The 16,944-nt window shown below is 36.0% G+C and overlaps 1 protein-coding gene and 1 long non-coding RNA gene across 3 annotated transcripts; one reads left to right on the top strand and one right to left on the bottom strand.

Moving 5' to 3' along the window:
* Positions 1–1,315: 1,315 nt before the first annotated feature.
* LOC135212681 (pigment-dispersing hormone type 1-like) lies at positions 1,316–15,262 on the bottom strand. Of its 2 annotated transcripts, none has more exons than XM_064246361.1 (4): positions 15,210–15,262; positions 2,491–2,593; positions 2,087–2,251; positions 1,316–1,467 (listed from the first exon to the last, which is right to left on the bottom strand). In XM_064246361.1, the coding sequence occupies exons 2-3, from the start codon at positions 2,590–2,592 to the stop codon at positions 2,111–2,113; spliced, it is 243 nt and encodes an 80-aa protein (XP_064102431.1). In that variant the 5' UTR covers position 2,593; positions 15,210–15,262; the 3' UTR covers positions 1,316–1,467; positions 2,087–2,110. The 2 variants fall into 2 exon arrangements, with proteins under 2 accessions (XP_064102431.1, XP_064102421.1); XM_064246351.1 differs by lacking the exon at positions 15,210–15,262 and adding an exon at positions 2,840–2,883.
* On the top strand, positions 5,557–6,643 carry LOC135212690 (uncharacterized). The gene is made up of 3 exons (XR_010313966.1): positions 5,557–5,663; positions 6,055–6,226; positions 6,354–6,643. It is a non-coding gene; the product is annotated as an uncharacterized LOC135212690 (long non-coding RNA).
* Positions 15,263–16,944: the final 1,682 nt, after the last annotated feature.

Here is a 16,944-nt window from a genome sequence, read left to right as displayed (position 1 = left end):
GAGTCATATACGACCGGACAGTACAGATTTAGTAAAATTCCAAGTATTAGATTAAGGATTTAGGAGCGGTGTGGTCAGACACATTGGTCAAAGGCATTTTAATTCGAAAAACAATAAAATTTATATTATAACGTGAAATTTACATGTTCAAAGAAGGAGTGAGAAACGAACATAGGATATAAATATAGCGAACATGAAGAGATAAAAAAATAATAGCTAAAAACATGTGGGACTAATTAATTAATAGTTAATTCATTTATTTTAAGGTCCTTCTTCATACACATATATGGGTCCAAATGGCAAAGGGTCGTTAAGACCGAAAGGTCTCGGCAGTTCTAGTGTTTTCGTTTGACTCCGTGCATCACCTTTATACATAGCATCACGTTTTATATATTTTCTTTTTATATATCCGTGTAATATAATACAATAAAACTCCACAACATTGAACGGGTCACATAGCTACGTTTAAGGCTCATCAGCATAAACTACACCATTCTACCCTATATTTCTTTTCAATGCACCTTCACTTTATGTACGAAACCATTTATAGGTCTATCTCTCCTCCTCCTTAACGCTTATGAATGGACTGTGTACTCTTTCCAACAGTCGATCTTAACCTCTTCTGAAATGCCTATGAGTTTTCTTTGCGCTTCTGTGTTCCGTGATTTATTATATTTTTTCATTTAGGTTTATTTTATCCTTTGTGGTTTAACCTCACTCTTTTTTATTTTTCCGTTTCTTGGTTTTTGTCGGGCCCGGTTTGTACTAGGGCAGAGCCCAATATAATAGAACTAGGGCATTCGGCGTTTACGATTAAGATGACTACTGAGTCTCGAGTCGAAAATCATACTTAAAAACATTTCTAAGTAGACATATAAGCTATGATTATGATTAAAAAATCTAATAAAATATATATTTATTGACTTATCTATTTCTTGATCTGTTTATATTCTTTTTAAGGATGTTTGTCCAATTACCGCTCATGAGATTTCTATGGCTGAGTCACAGATCAGCCACCCAGTAAGTTACATGACACATAATACATACAAACATTTTTATCTGTGTTATCCAAATATTCATACATTCTTTCACTTGCATTAACTCTTTTTTTAGTATATGTATACATATTAACCAACTAAATAGGGAAATAAGAAAATAATTTCAGCTGCCATATTTATTGATGAAATTTGGTGCAAATCTTATACACCTGAAGTTTCAGAGAGTTTTTTTCCCCAGCAACATGGATATCTGGACTCAGGCATCAATTAACAACAATCTGTTGCTGAAACTATGGCATACTGAAGATCAAGAGTTTCGTTGAGATCTGGCTGAAGAAACTCATTTCCATGAAAGGTAACAGAATGAACTGTGGAGGTTATTTTTTGGTGCCCTGGTTTCTCTAAAGGTGCAGCTGGAAGAAGTGTATGTATCAAATTTTTGTAGTGGTCAGTTGTAGTAGGTTGTGGTCTGCAATAAAAGACAAAAATATCAACTTTGTAAATTTGCAAGTTTCATTTCTTTGAATTCAGTACATGACACAGCCCCGTACCCAGAGTTTATTATTATTATTATTTTATTTGGGGGGGAGGGGTTCGTTTTTCCCAAAACTGGACTTTTTCTTCTATAAATGTCATTGCATATATATATATATATATATATATATATATATATATATATATATATATATATATAGGTATATACAGGATGAAATACTTGAAAATGTAACTTTAGTTGTATTAAGAAGAAAAATTGGGTATGCGGTCTATGCCCTTCTACCCGATTAGATGTTATTCAAAGAACTGACTTTGGTTGACAGAATTTTACTTAAAATCATTTACAAATATGGTGGCCTATATCATATTCCTATTATCACTATTGTAATTCCTACTACTAAAGAATGATGTTAATGTTTAATAACATAATTAAAACGAAAAAAAAGACTAAAAAAAAAAATTGTTACTTTTTACTTTAAAAGTACAGTTCGACACTCCATCCCCCCTTGGTACAGGCGTGTTCTCTTTATCCAGGCAGGTCACTATACTAATAATTTTCATTTTTGAAAGTACATCAGCCACTCCTCACCTACCTAGAATGCAAACATTTCGTCATCCTACTTCTTTCCTGCTTCAGCCATTACTCTGGGAATCCCAAGGATGGAGTTGATCATTCCTGAATTCCTCTTGTGGGCCTCTGCTGAACTCCAGGGTCCATGGGACACGCGCAGGATTTGGGCTGCAAGTTCTGCCACCACCTAAAATGAAAGTTACGTTTCCATCTAAATAAAGTTCTGCGATCCTTGTTGAATCATTCTAAGTCAAGTATATAAGCTTTAGGAGACGGTTAATGGGAAGATATTAAAGCAACATATATCTTTACATCAAACTGCAAACCAACTGCATTTCAGTCTTCCAGTTAGGTTATAAAACTTGGTTAAAAGCTAGAATTTCAACAGAGTGATTTCTGAACTCTTATAACGGCCTTATAGCTTACCTGTCTCTCTGTTGTCGTGAGATCTTCCTGGGCAGACGCCGTATAACAGGAGTGAACGACAACTACCATTGCCACAAGGACGGCGAAGAATTTTGCCTTCATTCTAAAAGGAAATTAAGTGGAGTTTCTCTTAAACTAAGGTAACCGGCACATTATTTTGCTTAATTTTAATTAGGTAACCGAGATCTATAGAAACTTTACAGTTTACACCGTATTATGAGAATCTTTTTCAACTCTCAGGAGATCACATCATTCCAGAAAATAAACAAATCCATATGTAGCCTACTACAGTAGATAGTTAAAACCATTAAATAAAAAAAGCTTAATCAAGGATAATACTTATACTCACTTTCAGGTGCTACTGGAAGGAAAGAGTGACTAAGAAGAGCGAGGAAGATCGCATGATGTTCTCGTGAGAGAAACTTCCTCTTTTTAAGCAGCTGAGCAGTCCTCTACGGGTGCCGTACCAACACCACACTCCAACCCTACTCGCACCCAACCAACCGTTGGACAATTTGACCCCTTCCCTACGTTTTCTCTTTCTATTGCTTTAATCATATATCCTCTATAGGTCTGTTCAAGCATAACATTCATTCTTTTCTCGTGGTATTTTCTCTGTAACAATTATAATCGTATTTGAAAGCAATTTAATTATGGAATGTTTGTACCCAAGTGCCGGTGTATTGTATGCCAATAAAGTTTATTGGAGAGATATAGATACAAAATGTGGAATATATTGATTTTCTCTGTAAACAAATCATACTGACTAAGAATGACGACTTAATTCATTCTCTCACTGGGTAAAAAAATAAAAATGTCAGTGAATAAGTCCATGAGTCTTTAAAGAAAAGTACATCGGGTGTGGATAAGACCATATAGCTATGGAGGCCTCTCTATATCTATGGATAAGATATCGAACAACTCAAATCCTGAAGTATTATTTACGGGATCGAAAATCAAGACATGCTGCTTTATTTATCGAATGAGACTCTTAGAAGATAATACACTAGGCTGCTCCTCTGAGTTACAGATATAAAAGTAGGCCATTTTAATGTGAAAGACTAAAAAAATTTAAATAACAATGAATTAATGTTAAAAAAACTGAAATTCCGTGAAAATATCAGGAAATTAAAAACGCATTAGAATATGTCTGCAAGAATGACAAATATCACAGACGAGTTGAGGAAAGTTAGGTGAGGGGAGAGTTCCGGGTATTATTAGTAATACCCTAAATTATTAGTAGATCAGACGCTATTGGCCTATAATAATAATCTAAGAATAAAAATGTTACTAGTGGATGTAAGAAGTGTGCAGCATTAACTAACAAAAGCCAATAAGGCAGCAGGAACTTTGCAGTACTCACAAGATGGTTGGGCGAAATCAGATTTTTATCAGAGAGGGATCTCTATGTAGAAATATTAAATAATAAATAAAAGAAAAGTTTGTCTTCACTCATAATACTACTTCATATTTAGGAATAATTGAAAATAGGTAATTTTTAAGATAAAGCCCCAGAAGTTCTCTGATAACTAAAATGAATGATGAATAATTAAGCGTTTCTCTCTGCACATTCTTTTCATGGCTGATTCTTTGTTTTCTTCCGATTGAATTATAACTATGAAAACTGATTTTATGTGATAACTTGTCCTGACACAAAATATGATCTGTATTATGATCACGAATAGAAATTCCTCGAGAAAAGTCACAATCGGACAAAGAATCGGTTAAAAAAAAGTATGGGTGTCATAGCGTAGGACAGTGACTCGGTTACGTAAAAGCTAGATGGTCTTCTTCTTTCGTCGCCAACATTGGAATCTTATTGCTCCGCTTGGATCTGTTTCTGGAATAATAATAATAATAAGATAAATAACGAGCTATTGTGCTTCTGTTAACGTAAGGAGAGAATAAGTAGCTGGGAGGCTGATTTTGGTCAGTCATAGACAAGGTGAAGAGGGACCATAGGCCTAGCAGCATAAAACAAACAAATGAATAAATAAAAGCATGTGAGACCTGAAGGTTGCGCTGCTATGAGCAACTCCCTCATAATAGAAATTTCTCGTTGATAAAATCACGTATCTAGTACATATTTTTACAGGCAAACAGATAGGTAGAATAAAAATAAAAATAATTTTATAACTTCATGATAGTAACTTACTAAATAGATATATAATATCTGATGACGCCATTCCTCCTTCACAAAAGCAGGGGAAAATCGTCAATGCAATGGATGGCAATGGTGGTCGAGGTTTCTTGTCGTTTCCCACTTCTTGGATGCTCAGCAAAATAACCCCATTGTCAAACGACAGATTAGGTTATATATAAGTAATAATTAAATAATTGGGACTAAAATGTTAAAGGTCATAATCTTGGTCGTTTATATACATACATACATAGCTACATAACATATTTAGGAAGACAAAAGGCTAAAATTCGGGTAGGCAGCTACATCAGGTTTCTTTTATCCCAACCAGTAAAATTGGCCTTGCTTGGATAGATATTAAATCTGGTTCGATATTCATTCATATGATTAAACTGTAATGCCACGAAGCTCGGATGCACACAGTTGTCCCTTCATTGCGTTCAAATAAGATGATAATCGTACAAGACACAATAAATGTGGAAAAAATTGAAACTCTTGCTTGAATGGAGCTAAAAAGAACATAATAGATGACAACAAAAAAATGATGCAGACAAAACAAGGTAGGACGAGAAAAAATTGTCTTTGAATGGAACCCTGGGGTTAAAGGTGGGGGAGGGGGCGGGAGGGAAGGATGGTTGGACAGGTATGGCCCGGGAAAGGGGTTGACACACTGCTTAAACAGTGGGAGATTCTCTCTGGACGCCACCATTCGATTTTCGTTTGTCTTCCTGATCACCCACTTATTTCGTCTCTCGAAGTATTCATTCACAAGCGGTTCTGTATTTCATAATTATTTCCCTTTACATGAACTCAGTATGAACTACCAACACACGATTTTGTTTCCTGTTTTGATGTGAATTTATCTTAGATGGTTGTACAGAGAACATGATGTTTTCACAGACTACCTTATGAATGCGCTTGACTTTCTTTCAGAATGCAGTCAAAATTCGTAGCTGTCTGCTTGGCCTTGGTGGTCGTCGTTCTCTCCTGTTATGCAACGGCTCAGGAAGATCTCATGATAACAGAGAGACAGGTGAGTCTATCATTTCCAGGAGGTTATTAAAACAGAGGGGAAAAAATGGATCTTTTCTAGATGGTGGCCCCAAAAGGATTTTGACCTGGTATGTATCACGGCCTGTTTGGTACAAGCCTGGTGGGGATACAACCGTAAAATCATAAACAAATGACTGTAAATATCATTAAGTTAATGACCCCCAAGAAATATTAATCCTAGATAACGAGCCCTGAACATTGCTTAGAGCCACTCTCTATGAAAGAGCAACCCCTTCCCCCCTCCAAAAAAAGTAGTTTTTGTCATTAGATTACGTAGTACAGAATGCAAACTGGAAGCCTCCCATACGCTGTTACTTCACAGTACAAAACAGAAACTTTGATTACAATTTTGGATATGATTTTCATTACAGGTCGTGGCAGAACTTGCTGCCCAAATCCTGCGCGTGGCCCACGGATCCTAGAGTTCAGCAGAGGCCCACAAGAGGAATTCGGGAATGATCAACTCCATCCTCGGGATTCCCAGAGTCATGGCTGAAGCGGGAAAGAAATAGGACGACGGACTGTTTACATTCTAATTTCTAGGTAAATAAGTAGTAACTGAGTATACTGTGAGACTGAAACAATGAACGGGCCTGGGTAAAATGAAATTGTTGATATAGAGTATTCAAAGGAATGTAAGCTGATATCTTTTTTTGTCTTTTATTCGCAGGACACGATGTACTGTAATGGACCATCATGCAAATTTGCTGCATTTACTTCTTCTCACTGTACCTTGAGAAAAACCGAGGAATCAAAAGTGACCTCCATAAATTCGTTCTGTGATTGCTCCCTGAAAATTTCTCCAGTCAGTTGTTAACAAAATTCATTGACTTCATTTATGCTGCAGTCATCAACAGACAGTTAAAAATTGATGACTGTTTTAACATATCCTTATTACAAGAGATAATGTCTCAGACGCTACAGATCTGTAAGGTTTGCGTAAGATTTAAGAAATAAATATGGCAGTAATGTTATTCCTTTCTTTATCCATTTTTGTGGATACATATTTATGTATGCAAGATTCTATCACGTGAGAACGTGTATGAATACCTGGATCACACAGATTATGCATGCATGAATTTATGACAATTTTCTTACTAAGTAAGATGTAGACCAATCTGATAATAGAAGCCAAAACGGTTTTTGATCTATTCTGTAAATATTGTAAAGATAGCAATGTACTTCACCAATGAGTTGTTGGCAACCATCCCTTCAAACTGGCAATATCAAAAGTTCCTGAAACAGGTATAAAGGCAATTAGTTTACAAGTGGATGGGATTGCCTGTATAAATAATCATCACAAAAAATATAAATCAATATTTTCACATCTCATGCAACCTACGGAGATATGCAACTCAACTATGGAAATCTTTTAATGTAAGATAAATTGATTACATCTCCAAATATAAACTTCCAGCCTCTTACGGGTCTGCTCCAAAGGCCCTAAAAAAAGTATAACGGAAATTAGTTGACAAGTGGAGGAGATTGCCTGTATAAAATAGACACAAAAAGAAATATTTTCACATCTCATGCAACCTACGGAGTTGTGCAACTCATCCATGGAAATCTGATAAATCGAATATATCTCTAAATATGACTTCCAGCCTCTTACTGGTCTGCTCCAAAGGCCCTGGAAGCCTGCATAAACAATAAACACAAAAAGAAATATTTTCAGATTTCATATAACCTACGGAGATGTGCAACTCATCCATGGAAATCTGACTGTAAGATAAATTGGTTATCTCCAAATAGGACTTCCAGCTTCGTACGGGGCAGCTTTTTAACAATGACTGTCAAACCGTGTTGTTTTTCATTTGACAACAGTAAATGCCGATTATTTTTTTCAGTCCAGGCTTGAAAAAATGAGATAATTGGGTGTTGCTAAAGCTGAAAGGAAGCAATAGACCTGTCTCATCAAAAGAAAACTATTGTCAGTCTGGGATATTGAGCCGCCTGAGAGGAGAAGGGAACTCATCACTCGAGCTGGACAGAATTGACTCAAACTGGCATTAGGGGAGAGAGAGAGAGAGAGAGAGAGAGAGAGAGAGAGAGAGAGAAATTTAATCTTTCGAAGACTGAAGAATAAAGTTTTAGTCAGACACGAGAGACGTAGATATTTGCACTATGCGCATTGAGCTATACCAGTTTTGTCTCAGTGTCATCTGCAATAAGGACTTGATACCAGGACGACCCAACTCTCGGATATGAATCTAAAAGACTGAGATTAGGAAAAACAAAAGGAGAGAAGTTGTGAAAAGGTTAGGAAAGAAAAGACATAAATGAGAGAGGAAGAAGTCAAGTATATCTTAGTTTTACCATACCACTGAACTGATGAAACAGCTCTCCTAGGGCTGGCCCGAAGGATTAGATATTTTTACGTGGCTAGGAACCAGTTGGTTACCTGGCGACGGGACCTACAGCTTATTGTGGGATCCGAACCACACGACATCGATAAATGAATTTCTATCACCAGAAATAAATTCCTCTGATTTTGCGCTGGCCGAGCCGAGAATCGAATTCGGACCACCAGATTGGTAGCTGAGCGCGAAGTCCACATGTCCAACGGGAAACTGAGAAGAGGAAGAAAAGAGCTAGAACTCTGATTAGGAAAAGTACAGATGTTGATTCACCAGGAATAACAATTATAAAACAAAAAGATTGTGAGAATCTTCATTGTTCTGTGCTCTCCAGGCCTGAATTTCAAATTCATTCAATGTCCTAATAATATTCCTTCTTAATCTCAACGAATTGTAATTTACTATTTTTTTATTAGTTTCCGCACAACTAGTTGAGCATTCTTGTTTTGTAGGAAGTTGCAAAATGCCATACCTTTTTTCAAGAAACTAATTAATAATATTTTATATCGATTTTGTTCAAAATTTTTAGTTGCATTTCTTCGAGAATTCTGTAATAATAGCCTCATTAAACTCGAGGAACAGTAGAGTACAAACAATCTCTGTAGGTACTGAAATAAAAAAATCATTATCCGGTAAGAGAGTAAATAAAGTTTACTCAGAAAGAGGAGCAACAATATCTTTCACAGTTAGCATATTCAGGTTATTTATATTGTATGTTTTTGAGGTTAATCCGGTAGGTAGGACCCATGTCTCCATTAGAATTCATTTATGAAACCATTGATGAAATTTAGACTGACATGCCAAGCTATGGGACAATTCCAGTCATCCAGGGCTTAAGGCAGTGAAAAGAGAGATGGGAGTGGTCGTATAAGGCAGTGAAAAGAGAGATGCGAGTGGTCGTAGAAGGCAGCGAAAAGAGAGATGGGAGTGGTTGGATAAGGCAGTGAAAAGAGAGATGAGAGTGGTCGTATAAGGCAGTGAAAAGAGAGATGCGAGTGGTCGTGAGAGGCGCGAGAGATGGGAGTGGTCGTAGAAGGCAGTGAAAAGAGAGATGGGAGTGGTCGGATAAGGCAGTGAAAAGAGAGATGGGAGTGGTCGTATAAGGCAGTGAAAAGAGAGATGGGAGTGGTCGGATAAGGCAGTGAGAGAGAGAGAGAGAGAGAGAGAGAGAGAGAGAGAGACTTAAGTGTCTCATTGTCTCATTGTAATTGTTGTTGCGTATATGTAGTTCAAGGCTTTGAATAAATTTTCGAAACTGAACAACCATAACTTAGATAATTAAATGGTTACGAACCTACTGCTAGACTAAGCAGCTAAGACAACATGGCTGACCAGTGCTTGATATGGTGTCAGGTAAGGATATTTACCTTTAAAGTGAATAGTACTCCAATGACATATATTAACTTTATACTCACAATGTCATGTGTAACGTGTTCTTTACATATGACAGGAAGCACTGCAATGTGATGGATGTAGCTACTGGCAGCACCGGACCTGCGGAAGTGGGATCACCCGGGAGCAATACAGGGCTGCTGTTAAAGAAGGTTATATTGACTGGATGTGTCACATGTGTATTCAAGAAAATCAAAGTCCGGGGGAAACTTGTGTAGTTTCGGGTGCAAACACGGAATATTTTGAGGATGCAGTGGCAATGAGTGATGTGCATAGTGAGAATCTGGATTCTTTTGAAGGTGGAGTGTCAAATGTCAGTGGTGGTTCTTCAGTTGAGGATCCTACGCCAATGGAAATGTCTCCCTCGAGGGAGACAGTAACATATGAAAAGATTGAATCATCTTCACAAAGAGGAAATCCGAAACTTATTGACAGCACCGGCTACTCTTACACACTAAAAACGTGAGTATTCATTGGCGATGTTTGGGTTAGAAACAAAAAAATCTCATGCATGGCGACAGTAAAAGAAGTGGATAACACTTTTAATAGAGGGCATCTGAAACACTGCCATCCACCCAGACCTGTTGTGCTGTAAAAAGTAAGGTGTGTACACTCGTAAAGGAAAAGGCAATGGAAGACGTCTTTTCGCCTTGCTTCTGATATTGTGACGAGGTACTTCGGGAGCAAGTAAGTCCTACCATTCCTATTTCATGTCTATCGGCTCCATTAAATCTTGCTAGTCTGAGAAATCGTAAACAGAAGGCAAATCGACCACGAGAACCGCGCAAGGACCTCGATTTCGAAATTAGCGATGCCCACATTCCTGAACACTTTTTGCAACGGGACATTACTGTCGGAGAAAGACGGCATTTGATATTTGCCACAGATGATCAACTTAAGTTACTATAGCGAAAGCAGTGGTATGCCGATGCTACTTTCAAAATAGTATGCAAACCATTTACACAACTGTTCAGCATCCATTCATTTGTGAAATATGATGGGCAATTGAAGTAAGTTCCCCTTTTTGTTTGCGCTTATGTCAAGAAAAAGGCGCAGAGACTACAAAAAAGTTCTTTGTGAAATAGGGGAGCTGATAGGTGAGCATGCCCTTAAAGTTGAAGAAGTTTTGATTGACTTTGAAGGCAGTGTATGGCGTGCTATTCCCGACATTTTACCAAATGTTACGATCCGGGGTTGTGCTTTCCACTGGGGCCAGGCTGTGTGGAGGAAAGTGCAAGAATTAGGCCTTCAAAGTTCTTATTCAAACAAAAAACGAGTCGGAACTTACAAGTTTTTTCAGGCAGTTTGTTGTCGCTCCCATATATGCCACAGGAACATAGAAGAGCCATCAGAACAAATAATGATGTTGAAGGATGGCATAACAGAATAAACTTAAAGGCAAGGAAAGGAACTTAAATTTTTATTTACTTTTAAAGCTCCTACATGATGAGACAAGGATAGTTAATTTACAGGTGCGGCTGCTGTCAGAAGGGAAGGTTTTTGAGAAAGCAGCAACATAAGTATAATAAACATTACGGCCAACTTGTAAAACTATGGGACGAATATAATAATGATGAAAGAATCGGCCGGACAAATACTGAAGGCAGTTTGTCATCATATTTGCCATCTATGTTTTTTCTTAATATGTACATTATTATTTTTAGAAGCTTTTTAGTGATGTGTTTTACTTTTTATCATTATGTTATTATAAGACTACTCTTTCTATTTTTCAAACTGTGTTTTACTTACCTCAGAGATATATTTACAAGGTTACTTGGAAAGAGATAAACGAGACCTTTCTCAGGTCTGATCTCGAAAGAGAGAACAAAACACAGTAAAAGAAAATAACACAATATAATAATAAAAAATAGCTTTAACAAAATAAGTAAATTTGGATGTGGGCCGAGTTTGGTATATAGTGGGCAGAGCTGGTAGTAGGCCAGAGTTAGTACTTGGTAGTCACAATAATGGGCCAACTTGGCGATGGGACGAGTTCTCGATGGGACGAGTTCTCGATGGGACGAGTTGGACTACATCCACAAGGAGTACCCCTCTAACATCGATATTTCCATTTCGCTTTATGATGTATAATATACTATTCAAGATGAAACCCCATAGTCCAGACTTCTCGTATTAAATATAATTTAAAATATAATATTGGAAAATATAATTATGGATTACGCCTACACACACACACACACACACATGAGCGCGCGTACACACAAACACACACACACACAGAGTCGTACTATACATATGTGTATTGTAATTTGAGTTTTTATGCTTTACTCACACATGTGCACATAATAAAATGAATATATTATGGGAAGATTAAGTTACATATACTGTATTTTCCCAGTTTTTTTTTAATGTATAACTTTTACCCCATATTCCCTTCTAGCATCTCAGATCATAATTTTCTCTACTGATACATGATTAATGTAAATGTAACCTTTGTCTGAGAAAACTAGCCATATATATATTATATATATATATATATATATATATATATCTATATATATATATATATATATATATAAAGATAATGCCACGGAGCAAAATTGAAAACACGAGAACTGGCGAGATCTTTCGGTCTTAACGACTCTACTTAAGGCAAAAGCAAAATTGATCAGAGAGAAAAACGGTACAAGTAGGTACATTATACAAACAGACATACAGTATTAACATAAGGTCCAATTCACTTTGAAGAAACGAATAACAAACGAGAAAAGCCACACGTGGCCACAGGTAATTTAGTCAGAACACATACATTTTTGAGAACAGAGGCATATACGGGACCGACAGTACAGATTTAGTAAGATTCCCGGTGTGGTCAGACACATTGGTCAAAGGCATTTTAATTCGAAAAACAATAAAATTTGTATTATTACGTGAAATTTACAAAAATGTTCAAAGAAAGAGTGAGAAACGAACATAGGATATAAATATAGAGAGCATGAGAGAGAAAAAAATAATAGCCACAAACATGTGGACTAATTAATTAGTAGTTATTAATTCATTTATTTTAAGGGTCTTCTTCATACACATTTTACAAATATATGTGTCCAAATGGTAAAGGGTCGTTAAGACGGAAGATCTCGGCAGTTCTCGTGTTTTCGTTTGCCCTCCGTGGCATCACCTTTTTATACATAGCATCACGTTTTATATATTTCGGGATCAAGTTATTCATATATATATATTATATATATATATATATATATATATATATATATATATATATATCCGTGTATTATAGTACAATTAAAAAAACTCTACAACATTGAACGGGCTCATCAGCATAAGCTACACCATTCTTTTGCACCGTTCAACGCCCTATATTTCTTTTTCAATGCACCTTCACTTTTTATGTACGAAACCATTTATAGGTCTATCCTCCTCCTTTAACGTTTATGATGGAATTTGTACTCTATCCAACAATCGATCTTAACCTCTTCTGAAATGCCTACGAGTGTTGCGCTTCTGTGTTCCGTGATTTATTATATTTTTTCATTTAGGTTTATTTTATCCTTTGTGGTTTAAAATTTAACCTCAACTCTTTTTTTATTTTTTTTTTATTTTTTAGTTTCTTGATTTTTGTCGGGGGGGGGGGGGGCGGGCCCGGTTTGTACTAGGGCAGAAACCCTATATAATAGTACTAGGGCATTCGGCGTTTATTTCGATTAAGATGACTACTAAGTCTCGAGTCGAAAATCATACTTAAAACATTTATTAGCAGACATATAAGCTAAGATTATTATTAAAAAAAATCTAATAAAATATTTATTTATTGACTTATCTATTTCTTGATCTGTTTATATTCTTTAAGTATGTTTGTCCAATTACCGCTCATGAGATTTCTATGGCTGAGTCACTGATCAGCCACCCAGTAAGTTTACATGACACATAATACATACATACATTTTTTATCTGTGTTATCCTAATATTCATACATTCTTTCACTTGCATTAACTCTTTTTTAGTATATGTACACATATTAACCAACGAAATGGGGAAATAAGAAAATAATTTTAGCTGCCATATTTATTGATGAAATTTGATGCAAAAATCTTATACACCTGAAGTTTCAGAGAATTTTTTTTCCCTTTTTTTTTCCCCCAGCAACATGGATATCTGGACTCAGGCATCAATTCACAACTGTCTGTTGCTGAACTGTGGGATATAAAACTGAAGATCAATGAGTTTTTTCGTTGAGATCTGGCTGAGAAACTCATTTCCATGAAAGGTAACAGAATGAACTTGTGGGATGGTTTATTTTTTGGTGTCCTGGTTTCTCTAAAGGTGCAGCTGGAAGAAGTGTATGCATCAAATTTTTGTAGTGGTCATTGTAGTAGCGTGGTCTGCAATAAAAGACAAAAATATCAAATTTGTAAATTTGCAAGTTTCTTTTCTTTGAATTCAGTACATGACACAGGCATGAACCCAGAGTTTTTTTTTTTTTTTTTTTTTTTTTTTTTTTGGCGGGGGGAGGGGGGTTGGTTCGTTTTTTCCCAAAACTGAACTTTTTCTTCTATAAATGTCCATTGCATATATATATATATATATATATATTATATATATATATATGTATATATATATATATAGGTATACAGGATGAAATTTACTTGAAAATGTTACTTTAGTTGTATTAAGAAGAAAAATTGGGTATGCGGTCTATGCCCTTCTACCCGATTAGATGTTATTCAAACAACTGACTTTGGTTGACAGAATTTTTACTTAAAATCATTTACAATATGGTGGCCTATATCATATTCCTATTATCACTATGTAATTCCTACTACTAAAGAATGATGTTAATGTTTAGTAACATAATTAAAAAGAAAAAAAAAATTGTTACTTTTTACTTTAAAAGTACAGTTCGACACCCCATCCCCCTTGGTACAGGCCTGTGAAGGCGTGTTTTCTCTTTACCCAGGCAGGTTCTCACTATTTTTTACTAATAATTTTTCATTTTTGAAAGTACATCAGCCACTCCTCACCTACCTAGAATGTAAACATTTCGTCATTCGACTTCCGTTCCTTTCCTGCTTCAGCCATTACTCTGGGAATCCCAAGGATGGAGTTGATCATATCCTGAATTCCTCTTGTGGGCCTCTGCTGAACTCAGGTCCATGGGACACGCGCAGGATTTGGGCTGCAAGTTCTGCCACCACCTAAAATGAAAGTTACGTTTCTATCTAAATCAAAGTTCTGCGATCCTTGTTGAATCATTCTAAGTCAAGTAGATAAGCTTTAGGAGACGGTTAATGGGAAGATATTAAAGCAACATATATCTTTGCATCAAACTGCGAAGCAACTGCATTTCCAGTCTTCCAGTTAGGTTTAATAAAACTTGATTAAAAGCTAGGATTTCAACAGAGTGATTTCTGGAACTCTTATAACGGCCTTATAGCTTACCTGTCTCTCTCTGTTGTCGTGAGATCTTCCTGGGCAGACGCCGGGAGTATAGCAGGATTGTGGAACGACAACTACCATTTGCCACAAGGACGGCGAAGAATTTTGCCTGCATTCTAAAAGGAAATCAAGTGGAGTTTCTCTTAAACTAAGGTAACCGGCACATCATTTTGCTTAATTTTAACTTAGGTAACCGAGATCTATAGAAACTTTATATAGTTTACACCGTATTATGAGAATCTTTTTCAACTATCAGGAGATCACATCACTCCAGAAATAAAACAAATCCATATTGTAGCTACTACAGTAGATAGTTAAAACCATTAAATAAAAAAAGCTTAATCAAGGCTAATAATTATACTCACTTTCAGGTGCTACTGAACGAAAGAGTGACGACGAAGAGCGAGGAAGATCGAATGATGTTCTCGTGAGAGAAACTTCCTCTTTTTTAAGCAGCTGAGCATCCTCTACGGGTGCCGTACCAACACCACACTCCAACCCTACTCGCACCCAACCAACCGTTGGACAATTTGACCCCCTTCCCTACGTTTTCCTCTTTCTATTGCTTTAATCATAATATTCTCTATAGGTCTGTTCAAGCAATAACATTCATTCTTTTCTCTTGGTATTTTCTCTGTAACAATTATAATCTTATTTGAAAGCAATTTGGTTATGGAGTGTTTTGTACCCAAGTGGTCCGGTGTATTGTATGCCAATAAAGTGTTTGGAGAGATATAGGTATAAAATATGGAATATATTGATTTTCTCTGTAAACAAATCATATTGACTAAGAATGACGACTTAATGCATTCTCTCTCTGGGTAAAAAAAAAAAAAAAAAAAAAAAAAAATAAGTCAGTGATAAGTCCATGAGTCTTAAAGAAAAGTACATCGGTGTGGAGAAGACCATAGCTATGGAGGCCTCTCTATATCTATGGATAAGATAAGATAAGAATGAGACTTTTAGAAGATAATTTCATTGGAAAACAAGAAGCTCCTCTGAGTTACAGATATAAAAGTAGGCCATTTTAATGCAAAAGACTAAAAAAATTCAAATAACAATGAATTGATGTTAAAAAAACTGAAACTCCGTGAGAATTTCGGGAAATGAAATACTCATTAGAATATGTCTGCAAGAATGACAAATATCACAGACGAGTTGAGGAAAGTTAGGTGAGCGGAGAGTTCCGGGTATTATTAGTAATACCCTAAATTATTAGTAGATCAGACGCTATTGGTCTATAATAATCTAAGAATAAAAATGTTACTAGTGGATGTAAGAAGTGTGCAGCATTAAATAACAAAAGCCAATAAGGCAGCAGGGACTTTGCAGTACTCACAAGATGGTTGGGCGAAATCAGATTTTTAGCAAAGAGGGATCCCTGTGTAGAAATATTAAATAATAAATAAAACAAAAGTTTGTCTTCACTCATAGTACTACTTCGTATTTAGGAATGACTTAAAATAGGCAATTTTTAAGATAAAGCCCCAGAAGTTCTCTGATACTAAAATGAATGATGAATAATTAATAGTGGGGGTTTTTTTGGTTCTCTCAGCACATTCTTTTCATGGCTGATTCTTTGTTTTCTTCCGATTGAATTATACATATGCAAATTGAGTTTATTTTATAACTTGTGTTGACACAAAATAATCTGTATTATGATCACGAATAGAAATTCCTCGAGAAAAAGCACAACCGGACAAAGAATCGGTTAAAGACTAAATTATGGGTGTCATAGCGTAGGACAATGACTCGGTTTCCCATCTGCCGATTGGGTTACGTAAAAGCTGGATGGTCTTCTTTCGACGCCAGCATTGGAATCTTGTTGCTCCTCTTGGATCCGTTTCTGGAATAATAATAATAATAATAATAATAATAATAATAATAATAATAATAATAATAATAATAATAATAATAAAAAAGATAAATAAACGAGCTATTGTGCATCTGTAATCGTAAGGAAGAGAATAAGTAGCTGGGATTTTGGTCAGTCATAGACAAGGTGAAGAGGGACCATGGGCCTAACAGCAAAATACAAATAAATGAATAAATAAAAGCTCGTGAGACCTGAAGGTTGCGCTCCCATCATAATAGAAATTT

This window comes from Macrobrachium nipponense, chromosome 19 (genome assembly GCF_015104395.2).
Source record: "Macrobrachium nipponense isolate FS-2020 chromosome 19, ASM1510439v2, whole genome shotgun sequence".
In the NCBI taxonomy this organism is placed as follows: Eukaryota; Metazoa; Arthropoda; class Malacostraca; order Decapoda; family Palaemonidae; genus Macrobrachium; species Macrobrachium nipponense.
Note: the sequence above shows the minus strand (reverse complement) of the source record. Positions and strands in the feature narration are given on the sequence as shown.

Coding starts and splice junctions, on each gene's coding strand:
- LOC135212681 (XM_064246361.1), bottom strand. CDS start 2,592: ATGAAGGCAAAATTCTTCGCCGTCCTTGTGGCAATGGTAGTTGTCGTT. Junction 2,252..2,490: donor TCACGACAACAGAGAGACAG/GTAAGCTATAAG, acceptor CTTTCATTTTAG/GTGGTGGCAGAACTTGCAGC.